We start from the raw sequence: 22,594 nt of genomic DNA on the forward strand, positions 1-22,594 counted from the left end.
GAATATAGTAATATGTCGACATTACCGGCTAGAAGCATATGCTCATGTATAATTAAAGCTAAACAAAATAATATTAATGACGGATTAATAAATCGGCAAGAAATATCAAACGGCGTATTTCTTATAGATAGCATCGTAAAAGTAATTAACGGTAATATACATACATATGTAATTAACACGACAGAAAAAGAATTGAATATCGAGACACCCATAATCGACGTAGAGCCAGTGTTAATCAACACGAGCCCGAGGGACAGCCCTGCATGCGTAATTAATTCAGTGATCTCAAATAATCTAACGGCTAGATTAAGACTATTAAAGGAAAATTTAAGATTAAATCACTTGAATGAAGAAGAACAACTTTCTATATTACCTACGATAGGAAATTATAACAACATATTTCATTTACCGGGAGACAAATTAAAAGGAACAAATCGAATCGCACATTCTATCCCTACTACGGATAACGCTCCTATAGCCGTTAAACAATATAGATACTCACCTATCCACAAGCAGGAGATTAAACAACAAATTAACAAATTACTTGAATAAGATATTATTCAACCGTCTCTTTCACCATTTAATTCACCATTATGGGTGGTACCAAAGAAAGCGGATGCTAATGGTAACAAAAGATGGAGATTAGTGATAGATTTTCGTAAATTAAATAATAAAACTATCGACGATGCTTATCTCTTGCCTAATATAACAGACATTTTAGATCAATTGGGAAAAGCCAGATATTTTTCGTGTTTCGATTTAGCGTCGGGTTTTCACCAAATTCCGATGAGTCCGCAAGATTCAATAAAAACAGCTTTTAGCACACCTAACGGTCATTTTGAATATAAAAAGATGCCCTTTGGATTAAAGAATGCCCCTGCAACATTCCAACGTTTAATGGATAATGTTTTAGCAGGTTTACAAGGAAATGTTTGTTTTATTTATTTAGACGATATTGTCATTTATGCAGAATCTTTAGAAGAACATAAACAAAAACTTAATCAACTTTTTGAACGATTAAAAGAAGCCGGTCTTAGCTTGCAACCAGATAAATGCGAATTTTTTAAAAAAGAATTGATTTATTTAGGCCATATAATTTCAGACAAAGGAGTAAAACCTAATCCAGAAAAAGTGCAAGCAGTAAAACAATATTCCGTTTCAAGAAATCATAAAGAACTTAGACAATTCTTAGGCCTCGTTGGTTATTATCGACGTTTTATCAAAGATTTTAACTGGCTTACTCAACCTATTTTGCAATATCCAGATCTTAATAAAGAATTTATATTAACTACGGATGCTAGCGATGAAGGAATCGGTACAATTTTATCACAAGGAAAGATAGGAAATGATCTTCCAACCGCCTATGCTTCTAGAACGCTCAATAAAGCAGAACGTAATTACGACACTACGGAAAAAGAACTCTTAGCCATCGTATGGGCAACAAAGCATTTTTGACTATGCTTATATGGTAAAAGATTTAAAATAATTACTGACCATAAACCATTAGTTTGGCTTTTTAATGTTAAAGATCGATCATCTCGTTTAATGCGTTGGCGATTGAAACTGGAAGAATACGATTATGAAGTTCTATATAAAGAAGGAAAACGAAATACTAATGCGGATGCTCTTTCTAGAATACCTCAAATATTAGTTTTACAAACTAAAGCTTCGAGCAGTAATAACGAAAATCTTACTTATAGTTTATTCTTACAACACGCATTAAATGATTCACTATGGAAAACAGATAATATCATCCCACAAACTTCGGGTAAAATAAAAGGATTATTAGTAACGGAAGCAATCCCTTCTCCTAAAATAAAAATTACGTTGTCTAAAACCAATGATAATAAAGCTGAGGACTTAACACTTACACCAAGGAATATCGATATAATAAAAAAGAAACATTCAATCGAAATAAATCTAATTACGCGGGAAAATAAACAAGCATCCATAAATCCAGAAACTATTTTCAATTATTTAGTCAAATTAAAAGAATATCCTATAGAACACAATCAAAAAACAATATCAATAGCACCCATAGGAGACACTACTAATAGAATAAAAATAACTCAAATGATTAAATACTTATTGGTTCAAAGACACACCAATACAAGTATTTTTACTCGAATCTTTAACTGAAGAGATTACGAATCCACACTTGAAACAAGACATACTCAAAGAACTACACAACTCAAAAATCAGCGGCCATAAAGGTGTCACTAAAACTTTAAAACAAATACAGCAATATTATTCATGGGATGGTATAAAACAAAATGTTAAAAACTATGTAAAAGCATGTCAAGATTGCCAAAAACGAAAATTGGTCCGTGTAAAAACAAGAGCTCCTATGTTAATTACTGATACACCACATGAGGCATTTCAAAAAGTCGCAATAGATATTGTAGGGCCCTTACCACAAACAGAAAATGGTAATAAATATATATTAACTACAAGATCAATTGACGAAATTCTGCACAGCGTATCCGTTACCTGACACAAACAGCACAACCATAGCTAATATAATTGTTAATAATATATCTACACTTTTGGCTCGCCGGAGGAATTATTGTCTGATCAAGGTAGTAATATCTCAGGTGAAATAATGAAGGAAATTGCAAAAATCTTTAAAATAAAACAGATTAAAACTAGCGTTTATCATCCGCAATCAAACGGATCGTTGGAACGCTCACACCATGTGTTAGCCGAATATTTAAAGCCTTATATTAACCAACAACAAGTAATTGGGATTCATCTCTAGATGTTGCGATGTTTTCATATAACACCTCGTATCATGAAGGAACAAAGATATCTCCTTACGAATTAATTTTTGGTCGTAAACCACGATTACCCTGTAAACTCAGCGAACCACGACAGAGAATTACACATAGAGACTTTCTTGCAGATTTGGTTGATAGATTATCCTATTTAAAAAAGTGCGCGGAGGAAAATCTCCAGAAAGCAAAAGAATCCGCGAAACAATATTATGATAGACGCGTGAAACCTTTAATATTAGATCCAAGAGAATACGTTTTATGTACTTCACGAAACAATCAGAATGGTAGTAGAAAATTGACAGATCAATATGATGAACCATTTCAAGTTATACGCAAAATAAATGACGTTAATTATGAAATTAAGAGAGGCAACAGAAATCAAATTTTACATGTTAATAAACTGAAACGTGCATATTTCCCATTACAGAATGATGATGCTAATTAGTTCGAACTTTTTCGAGGCCTTTACCAATCAACCATTAGCACGCCTACCCGGAGTCTTTGAAAGTGTCGGTGATCTTCTTATTTTTAGAGACTATTGGAAATTCATTAGTTATGTCAATCTTGCACCGTTAGAAGAAAAGGAAAATGTACTAAAATTTTACGTACATAAGATCGAGATTTTATGCTACAATCTCTACGGAAACAATATATCATGGTTAATAATTTTCTGAAGCCTCTTAGTTATGTGAAGAATAGTTATGACATTGTTAATAAGTTGAATAACACCCGCATAGATGACGATATGAAATTTATTTCATTAGATGTGACCTCACTCTTTACTAATATTCCATTAAATTTAGCGCTTGACAGCATTTCAAACAGATGGCAATTTTTAAGCAATAACTGTGAATTTTCTGAAGTTGAGTTTTTAAATGGGATCAGGATGATTTTAAACTATACGTTTTTTACATTTAATAACGTTATATATAGACAAACATTTGGGACTCCCATGGGCTCACCATTATCACCCATTATAGCGGACATAGTTATGCAAGACTTAGAGATGAAAGCTTTGAACACTTTACATTTTAATCCTCCGTTTTATTTTAGATTCGTGGATGACATAATCATGGCTGTTCCCTCAGACTCTATTGAATACACGCTTAATATTTTTAATTCACAACATGTTAGATTGCAGTTCACTATTGAAGTAGAGAAGGATCATAAAATTAATTTCCTTGACTTAACATTCATGACGGAAAATAATAATTTAATATTTGACTGGTATCACAAACCCACCTTTTCCAGGAGATACCTTAACTACTTCTCACATCACCCACTCCACCAAAAACGAGGCACAATCATAGGGCTAGTAGACAGAGTAATTTTTCTCTCAAATCTTAGATATCACAAAAAAAATTTTGAATTGATCATCAGAATTCTGTTAGACAATAGTTACCCATTAAAACTGATTTTTAATGTCATCCGACTAAGATTAAAATCTATTATTAATAAAAATACCCTCACTAGTAACACACCAAATGCAGTGAAACCGGTTTACTTCACGATTCCTTACATACAAGGATTAACAGAAAAATTCAATAGCATAACTAAAAATTCGAGAGTGAAAATCGCACAGTATAGTCTTAACAAAATAAATAAATTAATTAGAGCTCACAAAGACATCATTCCCACTGAATCAAAAACTAACGTCGTTTATAAAATAAACTGTCTTCATTGTGACGCCTCATATGTTGGTCAAACGTTACGTAAGTTAAAAACTAGAATCACTGAACATAAAAGACATATACATCACAATACGAACACAAACTCGGTAATTACTAATCATAGGCGGGAGTTAAATCATGATTTTGCCTGGGATGATGTTGAGATACTTGATGAGACTCCAATTTATACTAAGAGGCTTATCTCTGAGATGCTGTTCATCAAAAGACAAAAGAACGGTCTAAATTTACAAATTGACACGGAAAATTTACCGAGTGTCTATCATAATGTTGTTAATGCTCTTCCTAAAATCTAGTGGTGGGAACACATTATATACAGGGTGTCCCCGAATTGGCGGATCAACTCTCGTGGATAGATAGAACGTGTTAAACTGAAGAGAAAAATCTTATATCATTTTGCTAAATTCGCAATAATTAATGAGATATAAATTAATAAAGATCGGCTAATACATGCTAGGATAAGCGCGCGGCGCGAAGAAGCCTCCTACTTGTTACTTGATACTAGGCGCGCGTTAAGACAGTAGGCGGAGCGCTCTACAAAGCACGTACAAAGGACGTACAAAGGGCGTACTGAAAGAGACACATACAGTGCGCTCTACGTTTATGCTTGCCGCGCGCCTAGTATCAAATAACAACTGGGAGGTTTCTTCGCGCCGCGCGCTTATATTGGCACGGATTGGCCGATCTTTATTAATTTATATCTCATTAATTATTGCGAATATAGCAAAATGATATAAGATTTTTTTCTTCAGTTTAACACGCTCTATCTACCCACAAGAGTTGATCCGCCAATTCGGGGATACCCTGTATATACGTAGCTTGTTATTGTTATTTGTCACTATCCGAGCGAACTCCATAGAACACGAGTCACCAATTTTAATACCAACCGTCACTATATATTGTTAATGAGTGAGTGAACGCCTATCAGTTACTCATTAGTGATTATTAAGACATAAGCTACTTTAGTTAAAATATTACTTATTTGCAGATTTCAACGACCATTGCTATTCACATACAATATTATAAGGTCAGTGATTTTTTTGTAATGTTGACTCTGTTGTTTATCACATTTTTAAAAAACACCCATTGGAGATGGTCCTAACAATCAAGTTAATAGCTTTATTACACTTACATTTATAATTTATTATTAATAATTCTCGTTTTACTAAAACTGTACATTTATATTTTAATTATTGCGCTGAAGAAGACTCAAAAATGAGCTTGAAACGTCCGCATTTGTAATATATTTAATTGTATTTTAATTTTTCTGTAAACATTTATCGTTTTAATATATCTGGTTAGGTAATGATGCAAAAATGCATTACATAATTACGATATCAGGGATTTATTATTAGAGTTATTGCGACATATGTATGTTAAAGTTAAAATTTCCGTTATTAATTATAACACACCTTACTTTGTTTGATTAATTATATGATTTGGTACTTATCACCTAACTTGTTTTATCATTACACAGTTTTTGCTCTCCATTGCCGTTTGTAATTTATTGTTCTTAATTTATATTTAAGAGAGCACTGATTTCATTTATTTATTCAATATATCATGTTCAGGTTTACAAGAATTGCAACGCATTGAACAAAAATTAACAGCAATAAAAGCAAACAGAGGAATTCTTAATGATATGATAGGACGATTCGACGATAAACCTCAACTTAATAACCGCAGTGCGAAAGTCAAGCGAGGCGCTTTTAATTTTATAGGACAAATTTCGAAGATCTTATTCGACACATTAGATTCATATGATGCTGATTATTATAATGAACAGATAGATCTTGTTTATAATAATTCAAAACAATTAACAAATCTATATAAAAAACAAATCAGTATTATGCAATCAACTATTTAATATAATAACTTTAGTAATGCTTTTATAGCAAATAATCCAAAATTTAAAGAAATCGATTTTAATTTAAACACATTAAAGGCACATATGTTACAAAACTCAAATAAACTAACTGAAATGGAAATGAACACAAAAATAAATTCATATTTACTAGAATGTGCTGAAATGATGCTCGAATATGAATTGGAACTAGAAATACTTACCGACGCTATATTATTAGCACGCCGAGGATTACTCCATCCTAAAATACTATCTCCTAGAGAACTATTTAATAATTTAAAAGATTCGCATCATATGATAAACAACAGAAGATTACCTGTAACACTAGTACCTAATCAATTTAATAATGTAATATGTAATTGATTCTAGCAACTTGAATGTATTTTATAAAAACCATAGGTTAGTTTATATCATCAAAATTCCATTACTTGACAAAACCGACTTTACCTTATATAATGTAATTCCACTACCTATCAAACAAAATGAAGAAAATGTTTACGCATTTATCAATCCAACGCACACATATATGGGACTTAGAACCGATAAACTACGATACACACATTTAACAGATCAAGACATAGCGAAATGCAAAAAGGTTAACAACGCGATGATCTGTAAACAAACAAATTTATTATTCTAGATTACGGGTATTTATAGTTGCGAGTCAGAACTGTTAAGATCAGCCAGATTAGATAATATATTAAAAGAATGTGATATACGTTTAATGAAACTTCATAATACTGTTTGGTACCAATTGAAATCCGCGAATTCTTGGATTTATTCAGCACCGCATGAAACTCTTCACATTTTATGTCTAGATGACAAACCACGTCGGACACAATTGCATTCGAACGGAATAATCACATTATCTCAAAAATGCGATGCTATTTCAGATAATATTTTACTACATAGTCGAACCATTAACATAAAAGACACTATTGAAAAAGATTTTATCCCAAACGTTAATCTAAGCATAAAAAAATTATGCGAGGACATCAAAAAGAAGAACATAAATGTTTCAGAACTTCAATTATTAAATATCGGTAAAGTACCTCATTTGGACATTAATTTATTAAAAGCAGCAAGCTCTAGCCTGAATGAATTATATAAGGAAACAGACGAAATAAGTAAGCATCATCGATCAATAAATCTATATGAAAGTACTATGAGTTGGTTCTATTATATAATATATGACATTTTAATATTAGTCACCATATATATTCATAAAATGTTCACTAATAAGTAAATGCGTTAACATTTTTAGACTATGTTGTATACCTAGAGAAGGCTGTACTCATTATTTCAATAACTGTTTTAATAATAATGTAACCAACAGTAACGTAAACTACGTGTAATAACCGCACCACAAGAAATTACTCTTGCATTGATACCCGTCAAAGATAATGAAACACTTCAGTGTAGCGAGAACAATAATCATGGCGCGGGAAGACAGCGTCCCCGCTCTCGAAATTACCGATTATCAAATCTAAATTAATACATAAAAATATCATCTTGTATCACCTGAAATTTACACCACCAATCGCTACCTTTGTAACCAACTTATATCTTATAATTAATCGTATTATGTTAGGTTAAGCTGTATTCATAGTTCACACCCGCAAAATGACTCGTGACACGTAGTTACTTTCACTTCAGTACCGAATCGCAAAATAGAAATTAAGGAGATTAGAAATAATCGACATCAGGAAACTTTAAAAAAAAAAAAAAAGTCGATCTCGTCGACTTGCAAATTTGATATAAATACATTTGTGAAAATATGCGATCATAGTACAATAAGAACTTTTAAAAATGTAACCGCTTTTTCTTATTTTCTTTATATATGTACTTTATATATGTAGTCATTGTAACATTAGGTTAAGTTACTATATCGTCACTTGTAATTTTGTTAAACTTATAGCTATAAGAATATTCGAATTAATCTCAGATCTAGGAGGATCTGTAATTTAAGGGGGGAGATGTTACGTACCGCAACTTTCCCACGCAAATATTTCACGAATAGATGTCTTGTTAAGAGACAGCAGTTTCTCACGCTAGATGTGCATAAGCCACAGGACACTCTTAATATCTCTTTGCGAGATATCTCTTTCGTGAAATATTTGCATGAGAAAGTTGCGGTACGTAACAGGTGACGATTCGGGAGCCTTAATATATTGCAATAATTAAATATATGGTAATAATATAGTTTAGGGGAAACACCTTCAATAATCTTGACTTTGACACGTTGTCAAAGTCATCACTCTGACTGACCTTCAAAAGGTTTTAGCCGTCGCTTATTGTTTATTAAAAAATTATAAATAAAAAAGTTTCATAAATGGGACATAATTTTCAATTAATCAAAAGTATATTCTCTGTTATAAGCTTTATGAGAGAGTTTGTATTTCTTATTACAGCAAAGAATATGTAGCTTACACATACCCGGAAAAAAAAGTTCATATAAAGTTGACCATATATGGATTTTGTCAATATCTGATCATGTCTTACCAAGTATAGTCATATATTATATATATAATAATATGATAATTAAATAAAACCATATATGATATCATATGATTTTATTTAATTATCATATAATATCATATATGACTATACTTAGTAAGACATGATCAAATATTGACAAAATCCATATATGGTCAACTTTTTTTCCCAGGTATATACCCATTCATACCTGAAATACATGAAAAATTGAAACTTTCAAAACTTAATTCGATTTTAAATGAAATTCGTAATTTTTGAAGTTGAAAACCCATATGATACCGTACAATGATAATTAAAACATGCGTGGGGGAGAGGGACTCCACCTCTCCCCCTACACCCCCACTCCAACAATAAACTAACTTAATCCAACCTGCGTAAAGTAATAATTCATGCTAGAGTATAAACCCATTATGACAAATCTTCCTCAGTTGATTTTCACTCATTAACATGACTAGTTGTAAGTTTCAATAGTTAAATTTCAGTGTTAAAAAGTAAACGGAAAATGCTACATGAAATTTTACATCTCACACATAATAATGAAGCGTGCATTTAATGGATCTATTTATTTAAATGTGATACACTAAATGCGTGGACAGGGAATGGGCGAAGCCCCTTTTGCACTCCCGCTCCACAAAATAACTAACTTAACTCAACCTGTGTTACGAAACAAAATCTATCTCATATCTTAGACACAGGTTGGATTAGCTTAGCTTTTTGTAGGGTGGGAATGCAGAGGGAAAGGCGAAGTCCCTTCCTACCCACGCATTCAATGTATCACATTTAAATAAATAGATTTATTAAAAGTGTGCTTTATTAAATATACATGATGTGAGAAAATTGTGCTTTTTATGAAACTTTTTTGTTTATAATTTTTTAATAAACAACAAGCGACGGCTAAAACCTTTTGAATGTTACTCAAGGTCATGACAATATATGTCAAGGTCAAGGTTATTGGAGCTGGGTCCTCTATTCGGCATTTTTACCGAAACGTTTTCCTTTATAACTTTTTAACAAATAATGAGCGGCTGCTAAAACCCTTTGAATGTTACTTAAGGTGATGACCTTGACAACATATATCAAGAACAAAATCATTGAATGTGCTTCCTAAACTATATAATTATCCCTTACTCTGTACTGATGAGTCATTTATGTCTGTGATTTTTCTAACAATGTCAATTTCTCGAATAATTATATATAATATAATATTATCAATTATATATAATATATATATTATATTATATAATTATATAATATTATATAATAAAACAAATAATCATAAAATAATATATTTAAGTAAATTATTTTTCAAATTTATTATTTTAGAATGTTCAAAGAAGGTATATACATTTGTTCAGACTTTTTAAAACACTTTTACATATTAATAAACTTATCAAAAATACGCTGACCCACCTGTACAGTTAGAAGGTGTCAAAAATAACAATACGTAAGGGAGTAAGGGTTATCTTTTTTCTCTTTCTTACCACATACCTCTTTTGAATGAAATTGCTGTGGTGCGGATAAATTATATCCATCATTATTTCCTAAATGGTTATAACTAACAATCGATACTGGTTTAATGCCGGCCGATACAAGGAAATCTACAAGCACGGACTTTAGTTTTGTCTGGCCAGATTTGAAATCGTCACCACCAATGAATGTTTTCTGTTTTTCGACTAGCTGAAGAACACCTGGCACGAAAGTATTTTGTGGCGACCCATTGATATAAGTACACTGAAAAAATTAAATAAATTATAGAGGCCTTTCAGTTTCTTGGTTGCTAATAAATTTTAAATGAAAAAGTGTATATACCCAGATAGAAAAATGATATCATATTGTGCTCAGCATACATATATTGTATAATATGATCTCAGAAATGCATACAGATGTATATGTATATGCTGCTCAAAGCGCAGTCACATTATGATGTCAGAAATATATCTCATGTGATAATATTATGACGATCACGTTGTGATGAAACGTGATATATCATCATCATATCATGTATAATTATTGTATAAATCATATATATTTGTGTACATTTTGTTCTTATGTTATGTTAATCATGTAATGATCTTCAAAAAGATATTAAGATGAAGGTACTAATATGACGATCACACTATGATGAAACGTGATCATCATGTATTTCTATCTAGGTGTATGTATATATATATATATATATATATATATATATATATATATATATATATATATATATATATACATATACAGGGTGTCCAGTAATTACCGCCTCACTTCTTTAGAGCAGATAGACCAGGTCAAACTGAACATAAAAGTCCTCCATCATTTTGTTATTTGCGCAATAATTATTAAACTATTAATTAAAAACGCTCAACAAACGATATTATATATATATATATATATATATATATATATATATATACAAAGTGTCCGGTAATAATCGCCCCACCTCCCTAGGGCTGATAGAGCAAGTCAAACTAAACATAAAAGTCTTCTAACATTTTGTGATTTTCACAATAATTATTAAAATATTAATTAAAAACGCTCAGCATATGCTGATTGCTATTATACGGCGCGCGCTCACATGTTGAGCGTTTTTAATTAATATTTTAATAATTATTGCACAAATCGCAAAATGGTAGAGGACTTTTATGTTGAGTTTGACCTGCTCTATTAGTCCTAGAGAGATGGGGCGATTATTACCGGATACTTTGTATATATATATAATATCGTTCGCTGAGCGTTTTTAATTAATAGTTTAATAATTATTGCGCAAATAGCAAAATGATGCAGGACTTTTATGTTCAGTTTGACCTGCTCTATCTGCCCTAGAGAGGTGAGGCGGTAATTACACCTTGTATATTTGTATATATTTATTAACACATCTTGCGCGGGTGTTTTCCCGTACAAAACGACTTTAGTCGCTTCCCGCATAAGATGTGTTAATAATCAATTTATAAAAGAAGTGAGAGATGTAAAAAAAAGATCCGCGCATAGCTCCGATTGCCAAGTTTATAGTTGTGTTTAAAAAAAAGATATTTTTTAAGTCTTCAATTATTAGTAATTATTAGTCATTTTTAATAATTATTAGTTATTATTAATAATTATTTATAATTATTATTTGTTATTGTATATTTTTTAATACAACATTTCGATAAACTTAATCTATTTTCATCACAAAAAAATAATTCCTAAAATTTTATTTACTTCTTTTTAAAATAATATACAGGGTAACCCATTTTAATGTACCACCCCCAAAAACTTTTTTATTTTTGATTGTAGAAAAAAATACTTCAGACAAAAGTTGTTTGGTTCGAAGGGGACATAAGATGATACCATTGATTTGACCTTGGATACTTTTGTCTTAAAAAAAACACATAGTTATCTTTAAGAAAAGATCTGAATTTGCAACTAACAGTTATACATTTTTATTTTAACATAATTATGTGTTTTAATTACGCCAATTGATTTGTCTCATTATTTTGTACATAAAAGTATTAGGATAAGATAATCGAAAAATAAATATTTTACAAGATATCTTGTATTTTATGTCAAAATATTGCAACTTTGAAGCCTTATAACTCGAAAAGGATTTAATTAAAAAATATTGTATTATAGTGTTTTGGAAAGCTTTTGAGGTAAGTTAGAAGAATATGTAATAAAAAATAATAAATTTCATTTAAGAAATTAAAGATGATTTTTACGTGACCTTCAAACGACTATTCAAGGTCAAACCAATGGTACCATCTTATGTCCTCCTTCGAACTAAACAACTTTTGTCTGAAGTATTTTTTTCTACAATCAAAAATAAAAAAGTTTTTGGGGGTGATACATTAAAATGGATCATATATATACAGGGTATCCCAGACTTACCGAATCACCTGTTAATGGTGGATTCCTGAGGTCATTTAGAGACGAAAATCCTAATACCAAAATGTCGAGGCTACAATAGTTTTCAAATGGTAAGAGTTTAAAGTTGACCAATTAGCATGACAAAACTTCGCGCGCTCAGGCACGTCGCATATTAAAAGTGCTACCGTACTAAATTTAATTATCGACATTGAAATATTGATAAATTATGTATTTAATTTATTGTTAAGTTATTGTTATGTAGTAATTTATCGTTATTAAAATAATTTAATAAATTTATCTCCTTCATGTGCGGTTAATAAATTTCGATATTAGAATATCTCCGCAATGACAGAAAATTCTCGTAGCCACCCAATTAAATTCAATGTCGATGTTGCGCATGGAATTACGAGGAATTATTATTATGTATATGTATACATATACAGGGTGATTCATTTTAATCTTAACAGAGAAATATTTTGAAAATATGCAATTTTACAAAAAAACTTTCCAAATAAAAGTTGTATAGCATAGAAGTTGGCGTATAATGATGACCTTTATTTGACCTTGAGACGTCTACTTAAGGTCAAATGAAGATCAACTTAAATTTTTTAAATGGAAGTCCCTATTTTTTTATTACATTTTCAGATTGTGCAAGTTTAAATGAACATTTTGTATATCTTGATAATTTTTTATAAAATCAATAGTTTTGGAGATATTAGAGTTCAAAAAATAAAAAATTGTTCAATTGATTTTTGATTGTGTAAAGTGGCAATCTGTAGTCGTTTCATCTTTGCGTAAAAGAGGATATCTTATTGAGAAGATCATTGAGAACGGACTGAATAAAGTAATTAGAGCTCGTCAGTTAATGAAACTACTACAGATTTCTACGGGAGCATTTGACCACGTCACGATTGACCACAGCCACTTATATCGACCGATGCCTAAAGTCACCAGCAACGATTAACCAATCAGAGAGCCTCATTTTAAACTGGCCAATCAACGACGTGGTCAATAGACTTCCACTCGATTGCCACTTATGTACCTTCTTAAAAAGGTACGTTTAGTATGCCAGATAATGTACATATGATTTTATGTCAGATTGGAGACGCTGCTACGTAGCCACACCACTTTCTGTACAATTGATTGAGTAGGTATTAAAATTAAAATTTTGTTTTCTTGATCGTTTTTAACATGGTTGATTATTCACTTAGTGAAATTGTCGACTTAATAATTAAATATGGAAGGAACAATGAAAACGCCAGAAAATTTGGCCATCAGTATGCATTACGATATCCAGATCGTCCATGTCTCAGTCATGTAACAATAATCAGCCTTATAAATAGGGCCCGTGATGGTAAATTACATCGCAAACGTAAAAAAAATCTTTAACTGGTGATAATGATTCGAATACAGCTGTTTTAGGGATGGTAGTAATAAATCCTCAAATTAGCCAACATAGAATCAGTCAAGAACTCAATATTTCTCAATCAACTGTCCAGCAAATTTTAAAAGCGAATCATTTTCATGATTATGATATTCACTTACATCAGGCACTCACTGAAAATCAAAATTGAAAACGCGTTGAATTTTGTCATTGGGGTTTGGAAAAATTACAGGAAGATCCGACATTTTTTGACAAAGTTTTATTTAGCAATGTATCAACTTTTCAGAATATCGGAGAATTAAATCGTCATAATTCTCATTATTATTTGGATGTTAATCCATTTCGTCATGTATATCATCAGTATCAATGGAAAGTAAATGTTTGGTGTAGCATATTAAATGGCCAAATTATTGAATCCCAGTTCTTTAAAGATAATCTCAATCGAGAAATGTATTTACAGTTCTTGCAAAATGACCTACATGAATTATTAGAAAATACATTATTAAAAATTAGGGAACGAATGTGGTTTCAGCACGATGGTGCTCTTCCGCACAAAGCTAACATTGTGCGAGATTATTTACACCAAAAATATCCTGAACGCTGGATAGGATTTAACGGTTATGTCCAATGGCCTTCAAATTCTCCTGATTTGACTCCTTGTGTTTCTTCTTGTGGAGGCACATTAAAGGAATTGTTTTTGATACTGAGTCAACGAATGCGGTCGATATGAGAAATCGCATCACCAGAGCTCTGGCAACTATTCCTAAAATTCTTCAAAAGACTACCGATATTGCATTGCATCAAAGGTTCCAAATGTGTATTGAAGTGAATGGTGATATATTCGAACAAATGTTATAAGACGTAAATCGTGAGAGGCAAAGGGACTCACGGAAATCAAACACCCCAAAAGGGATCAGATTACCACCACGTCGTTGATCCTGGATAACGCCAAAAGTTTACGCAATCAAAAATCGATTGAGCAATTTTTTTATTTTTTAAGTCTAATATTTCGGAAACTATTGATTTTATAAAAATTATCAAGATATACAAAATGTTCATTTAAACTTGCATAATCTGAAAATGTAATAAAAAATAGGAACTTCTATTTAAAAAACTTAAGTTGATCTTCATCTGATCTTAAGTAGACGTCTCAAGGTCAAATAAAGGTCACCATTATACGTCCCCTTCTACACTATACAACTTTTATTTGGAAAGTTTTTTTGTAAAGTTGCATATTTTCAAAATATTTCTCTGTTAAGATTAAAATGAATCACCCTGTATATGAAATTAAAGCTAGTGAAATGAACATCCCGGATTATAGTATAATTATATGTGATGCGGAAAATAGATATACAGAACGGTTTTATATGTGAGATATAATATTAAATATGGAATAGTATTGGTGAAAAACATAGTATCGAACTGCTGGTGTATTGCGATAGAAATAAAAGAAAAATTGTATGAAGATGTGATAATGGTATTATAACATTCACCAAGTTACCGTTACAGTTATTTTTTTTTTTTTTTTTTTTTTTTTTTTGTGACAGTGATAATAGCGTTACTTTTTTTTTATAACTATAACGGTAACGTAGTTACATTTTAGTAACGGTAACGAATTTAACAGTTACTTTTATTGTTACTTTTATATATGGAACCTATTTATGACATATTATATTTTCTATTTTCGTATATTCAATCTTCAATTATCAACAGATATTTATATAGGTCCGTATTTAGAACGCGTTAACATCTTTGTGAGCGCGTTTTGAATACGGACCATAATTATGAGAGTACAAAAAATATATCGTGTATTTGATTATAGTTACAAATTTAATGCAAACTAAAATTTTTTTATGTGTACTTTGAATGTTTAAAAATTTTTTCCTTATTATTTATCGTTTTATAAATTTAAAATAAAAAATTTTTAAAAATTTATTGATATTTTATTAATATTTTAATTATTAATTTTTTAAATAAAATATATTATAAAAAGTATATTTTTTATTTAATTTTTAATCTTGTTTTAACATTAAAAATGTAATAAAAAAGGTAACGAATTACTTTTTAAATAACGATAACGATAATTAGTTACTTTTGATAATAAGTAACGAATAACAATAACTAGTTATTATTTTGACTTCATAACTAGTAACGGTAACTAGTTACTTTTTAAAAATAACTTTCCCATCTCTGCTAGTGATATACTTAAAGTAGCGTTTCGCGTAATAAAAAAGATATTTGTTGATCTAATAAATAATTCCTTGAGGAAAGATTGTTGTCCAGAAAGTTGGAAAACATCCTTAAATAATATCGACGCCAAAAATAAAAAAAAAACAAATATAGATTTACTAATATTTGTTAATAGTAAACTTGAATCTTGAATGATATTATAACCGAACTTTGTGCTTCTTTTCTTTTCTTTTTTTTTAATAACTAGACATCACAGGCGCGCGCTATTCGTTATATAGTACAGTCACACATGCTATAAATTTTAATTTATATATACCTATCTCTCTCTCTACCCCCCCTCTCTCTCTCTCTTTCCCTCTCTCTCCCTCCTATCTCTCTCTCTCTCTCCCTCTTCCCTCTCTCCCTCTCTCTTCCTCTCCCTGTCCCTCCTCCTCTTCCTCTTTCTCTCTCTCTCTCTCTCAATTTTTCATATCTTTCTACATTATTCTCCTCTTTTTCAAATATTTGTCTGCAGCTGTCAAACAAACTGTTAAAATTGATAATTTATTTGACAGCTGCAAACAACACGAATAAAGCAACACACAAACTTGATAACCAACAACCAATCAGCATCGTGGATTGTATAAAATTGAAGTTTATTTTTTTAATTGTTCAAAACATTAACAATATAAAATGTTCACTACAGATTCTATAATTATTATGTAATTTTTCCAATGTTTGTATGCATTTATTACAAAATTTTAATCATAACTCATCTTTACAAGAAAAATATAAATAAATTAATATTTTTAAATAAAAAACAAAAAAACAAACGTGACTTATTATTTTAATGTAATAATATTAATAAATTTTATCTTTGAAATTCTTTTGGAAATTTAAAAAAACTAATTCCTTTAATATTTTTACAATTTTGTACTATGCAAACATCCAACCATTTTATTTAATATTGTTTACACTAATTTAACAAAAAAATAAATTTTTAAGTTTATTCTTCCTAATCACTAACTAACAACGCTTTCACATTACAATTTAAACTTTTTCGAAAATGTTATATTTTCGACATCCCCTTTCCCCTTCAATTTTTGAAAAATTTGATTATGCAGTTTTAAAGTACATTAAAAACCATAAAACTTTTATTCAAAATTTTTTTTATATCTCTTATTGTTTTGACGTATTCCCTCAGAAATATAAAAACTGATTTTTTTTCAAGAGGATGTTTCACCCCCTTAACGGCCATAAGAGCACATATAAAAAAATATGTGTCTCCTATTTTGACCTAGACTACAACATATTCAAAACTCATTAAAATCGGAGAGGAACACTTCCAACCCTTTCCTTGTAAATAGAAATAAAATCGGTGATGTGTAACCTTTTATGCATATTTATCTTTTTTTACTGAAAGATTTATTTTATATATAGATTAAGAAAAAAGTATGAAATTTCATACTTATATTGTAATGAAGTCAGTACCATGGTCATTGTAGACGTATAGACGCTCCTGATCGATTCGACAACTGACAATCGTTGAGCCGGCTTAGCTTACCCAAGGTCTGTAGATGAACGACGGGAGGGGAAGGAAGGTCTTCGCATTCATATTTACACATTTGGCCCCAACATGGCGGCCGCTACTTTCCAGATGTTTAACCTAAGTTTTTTTATCAGAGCTGTCAATGTATCAATATATAAAAGAGGTTAAGGGTAGATAAGAGTGCTTTAAAAAATTAATATAATTGAAATTATATCAAGAAATGGTAAAATAAAAGGAAAAAAAGTGTATTGAAAACAAAGTAAATGTTAGAGCCGCACTGATTTGTGTCGCGGACTGATTGCCGGTATTAAACAGAATAACGACCTTGGTATACACACGTTTATTTTGTATTTCACAAGCTTCTTATTCTCGAGAGAGAACCATTACAACTAAACTATATAAGGTGTGTATATATATGAAAACGCAGCGACACCAAGGGGCCTGCTAGTAACGCCATCTGCCAAAGACCACAACAACTGGCCCGCACTTTGCGTGGCGCCAAATTAAAACAATACAGTCCCAAACATTCTTCCCTTGAAAGATACATCTTTCAAGTATACAATTTGGGATTCTTTGGCTCTTATAATGTCTTAAGCTTAAAGTTAGATTAAGTGGTTATGTGATATGAAATGATACTATCGCATAATATATTACGTGTTAAGTTTGACTGCGTGAATATCTAAATAATGATCTTTTCTTCTAATGGTAGGATGCAAATCTTTGGTAACGCTCGCTTAACTAGTCCTCGACTAGTACGCACTGTAACTACTCGCGTTATTCCATCAACTCTTCGGTGTAATTCATGAATCCTGCCTAACGGCCAGGTTATCGGAAGAGTATTTTCAGTTTTAACAAAGACCATAGCACCTTCCTTTAAATTTAAATCATTGTGTGATTTCCACTCGTTGTTATAGCTGAGATATATACTCCTGCGACCACCTGTTCCAAAAATGTTGTTTTAGCTGAACAAGCAATTGATAACGTGTTAAACGATTTACAGGTACATTGGTGACGTCAGAATCTGGAATAACGTTAATAGGTTCGCCTATAATGAAGTGTCCCGGTGTTAATGCCTGCAAATTGTTTACATCATTGGACAGAGGTTTAATTGGTCTTGAATTTAAACATGCTTCAATTTGGACTAAAATAGTGTACAGTTCTTCAAAGCCTAGTATATTTGTTCCGATAATTTTTCGCATGTGCGTTTTTGCGGATTTGACCGCCGCTTCCCATATTCCACTAACATGTGGCGAATATAGAGGGATGAACTTCCATTCTATGAATTGTTCGGACAAGTATTCGTGAATCTGTGGTTGAGTTGTTTCTTTAAGTAAATGTTTTTTTAAGTCCGTTAGTTGATTGTTAGCGCCCGTAAATGTAGTACTATTGTCGGAATACAATGTAGCGCATTTTCCTCTACGCGATATAAATCGTTTTAGAGCATTGAGAAAGGCAGTTGAGCTTAATTTCGTCACTAATTCGAAATGGACTGCTTTAGTTGCTAAACAAACGAAGATGGCTAAATATGCTTTGTCCGTTTTATTGCGCGATATTTTTATACTAAACAGACCTGCGTAATCCACTCCGGTGTTTAAGAACGCTCGGGCTTGTGTAGTACGGACTGCTGGCAGATTTCCCATTAACTGTGTTACAGTGTTTGGTTTTGCGTAAAAGCATACGATACAATTTTTTAACACCTGACGCACTGCGCTTTTTCCGGCTATCGGCCAATAATCGTTTCGCAATATGGTTAAGACGGCTTTTGGCCCGGCGTGCAAGTTTTGTAATGCACTTCCCCAATTATTAGTTTCGTAAGGTGGTGCTTATTTGGAAGTACAATGGGATATTTTTGTGAGTATTCTACCGGTGTGTGATACAACCTTCCTTCCACCCGAATGATTCTATCGCTATCTAAAAACGGATTTAAGTTTAAAAGCTTACTTTTTGAGTCTAATTGTAGTTTGTTTGAAAGACTGTGCAATTCTTTACCAAACTCGGTAGATTGACAAATCTTGATGATTGCTGTTGTGGCTCGACATAATTCTTGCACAGTTAGAGGTCCGCTGGTACGCATATTTCCTTTGAATGTATTATTCTTGAAGCGCAAACAATAGGCTATGATTCGTCTCATTTTGATAAATGACGAAAATTTTTCAATTGTTGCATCGAGGAGAGTAACTGCATGGCATGCGACTACGCTGGTAGTATGTTCTTTAGGTATATGCTCCTTTAAATTCCGGTACGGTTGCATCTTTAGTTCATGTTGAAGAAACTCGGGCCCGCTATCTATCATATATATCAATTCCACTTTCCACTTTTACTATTACTCACTCACTCTTCTCGTACAACACACACACACTCATACTTCGTAGCCCCAAAATGGTGCCATGCGAAGACCTTCCTTCCCCTCCCGTCGTTCATCTACAGACCTTGAGCTTATCGAATCATGAAAAAAAAACAATGCGAGAGAAAAAGAGAGAACATAATGACAGGATTCTTATTTCTGTTGCAGTTATGTCGCCATCGTCAACTCAGAGTTCTCGGCTCCGAAACCAAGAAGCCATGGCTGCGGTCCGAAATTAGAGTTCCTGAGGAGCTCTATCCGAAATGCGCTTACAGCGCTTACGAGGTTCAAGGCTCTCATAGGCGGTCCGATTCAAATATCACTTTGTAGATAATTTTGTTTCAGACCGACATGGTATTTTATACATGAGTTATCTAAAATTCTATTCATGATCGAAATGGAGAGTCAGAAGCAGAAAGTTTTATTGTTTCAACATTTACAATTTTATTACGAAAGTGATGATAGTGATTTAGAATTTGTAATGGATATATCTTCAAATAGTGATGATGATAAAGAAGAAATACAAAATTTTGTAAAATTTATAAGTTTATATTTAAATAAAGAAAAAGGTGAAATACATGTAAGGCTTCGTGTCAAGGATTACGTAAAAGCAATTTATATTTTCTTCTTTTTCAGTCGTTACTTTTTCGCGCATTTCTGACGTCACGCGACAATGGTGATTACGATAACGCAACTTCCAACTGTGATCACCGTAATCACTAAAACGACACAAAATCTATGACGTCACTTGGTTCACGGAAAACGCTCAGGGAGTGAATCGGACCAACTGTGAGCGCGTTAATAGCGATGTGAGCGCATTTCGGACCGCAGCCTTAAAAAATATCAAATCAATTAAGAAATAGATTAGAGATGGTAAGAAATGAAGGTAAAAGATAAACACGGAAAATGGGGGACATTGCAATATAATTTTGTAGAACAAGAAGTGCGCAAACGTTTTACGAAAGATTGAAAATGTATAATGCCTTATTAGCTGAAATAAAACGATGAAAGAATTGAATTGTTTAAGTATGTGTAAAAAGAACATATTTTATACAAAATAATTTTAATAATTACAATATAATTTTATATTACAAATAGCTGAAAAAGCTAATAAAGATCAATCATTTTGTAGAGAGAGAGGAGAAGGGAGGAGGGAGGAAAAAGGGGGAGAGAGAGGGAGGGAGAGAGAGAGAGAAAGGAGGAGAGAGGGGGGGGAGAGAGAGAGTGAGTGAGAGAGAGAGAGAGAGAGAGAGAGAGAGAGAGAGAGAGAGAGAGAGAGAGATTCGGTACGATGCTTTAGTATTATAAAGCTGTTCATATCTATTGCCAATTGTAGAGCGCACCTCCTACCATGGTGTGTTTAATAACCGTATAACAAATGGGATGTTTTCTCGCACGTTTGTACTCATGCGGATTTACTAATTTTTTTAAATTAATTTCCTGTTAATTATTACGAAAATCACAAAATTAGTAGAACTTTTCTACTCGATTTAACTTGCTCTATTTGCAAGAAGTAAGGCAATTATTATTGGACACTCATTGTCAGTAAAAGTTTTTTTTAAATAACAAAATGAATGAAACATTATTAATAGAAACATTAAAAAAAAATTTTACCTTATATTAGTTATTATTTATACTGATTGTGAGAATTTTATTATTAATTACTATTACAATTATTATATATATGTAACTTGATCTTCCTAAATAATAAATATATTTTTTTTATTAATAATTTATTATAAATAATAATGTATAGAGAGTGTTTAAATAACAAATATAATTGCTAAATATAATTGAATTTTGTTGAGCTGCTCAGCCTTAGTGCCTGATGATATTATTTGCTCTTTTGCCCTTTGTAACCAAAAATTTCATCGATAAATAATTATATTGTGAATGAAAAAATTAATTATTTAACCACTAAAAAAAATTAAAAAGGTTCATAAAGTTAATAAACATAGTTATATTTTTTTGAATTTTGATTTTCTGTTCTTTTTAATTTTTCCTGATTATTTTGGACTTTCTTACCCATTTTCTTAAAAAAAATTTTTTGATATATTTTTTATATTATTTTGCAATGTGCACATAGAGCACATCGCAATCAAAAGTTATTGCTGAAGAAAATATAATAAAATCGCTCTTTTTAACACATTTAACTGTATATAACTCATTTTTTTCATAAAAATCTTTATGGCGTGATATTTTTCACAATTTAATATATAAAGTATACAAGTCTTAAGTTTCATTTTGAATCTTCGTAGCTACATGTAACATATGTCACAAAATATAACTGATGAAAAACTATCATTTTTAGTAACTGAGTTTTTCTCAAAATCTGGACGTAGAGTGTTTTTACAGATAAATTTGAATTAAGCACGAAAAACTTTATGAGAAATGATAAGTTTCATGCAAAAAAATTCAAAGTCAAATAGTGGTAAGAAAAAATAATTATAAAAAAGAAAAGATTATACCAAGAAAAGATTATATTAAAATTTAAT

At 31.2% G+C, this 22,594-nt stretch overlaps 1 protein-coding gene, 1 long non-coding RNA gene and 1 pseudogene across 12 annotated transcripts in view; 1 reads left to right on the plus strand and 2 right to left on the minus strand.

Moving 5' to 3' along the window:
* Window positions 1-22,594, minus strand: part of Inos (Inositol-3-phosphate synthase) — a 110,750-nt gene that overhangs the window by 19,190 nt on the left and 68,966 nt on the right. For 10 of the 11 annotated variants that reach the window (XM_072894326.1, XM_072894331.1, XM_072894323.1 and 7 more), the window contains one exon: window positions 10,311-10,553. The exons of the other annotated variant lie outside the window; for it this stretch is intronic. In XM_072894326.1, the coding sequence (XP_072750427.1) occupies window positions 10,311-10,553 (243 nt within the window). The remainder of the gene's footprint in view (window positions 1-10,310; window positions 10,554-22,594) is intronic. 11 annotated transcript variants of the gene reach the window in all.
* On the plus strand, window positions 2,922-7,847 carry LOC140666788 (uncharacterized; annotated as a pseudogene).
* LOC140666792 (uncharacterized) lies at window positions 13,369-22,593 on the minus strand. The gene is made up of 2 exons (XR_012046862.1): window positions 19,745-22,593; window positions 13,369-19,666 (listed from the first exon to the last, which is right to left on the minus strand). It is a non-coding gene; the product is annotated as an uncharacterized lncRNA (long non-coding RNA).

Source organism: Anoplolepis gracilipes, chromosome 6 (genome assembly GCF_047496725.1).
Source record: "Anoplolepis gracilipes chromosome 6, ASM4749672v1, whole genome shotgun sequence".
Lineage (NCBI taxonomy): Eukaryota > Metazoa > Arthropoda > Insecta > Hymenoptera > Formicidae > Anoplolepis > Anoplolepis gracilipes.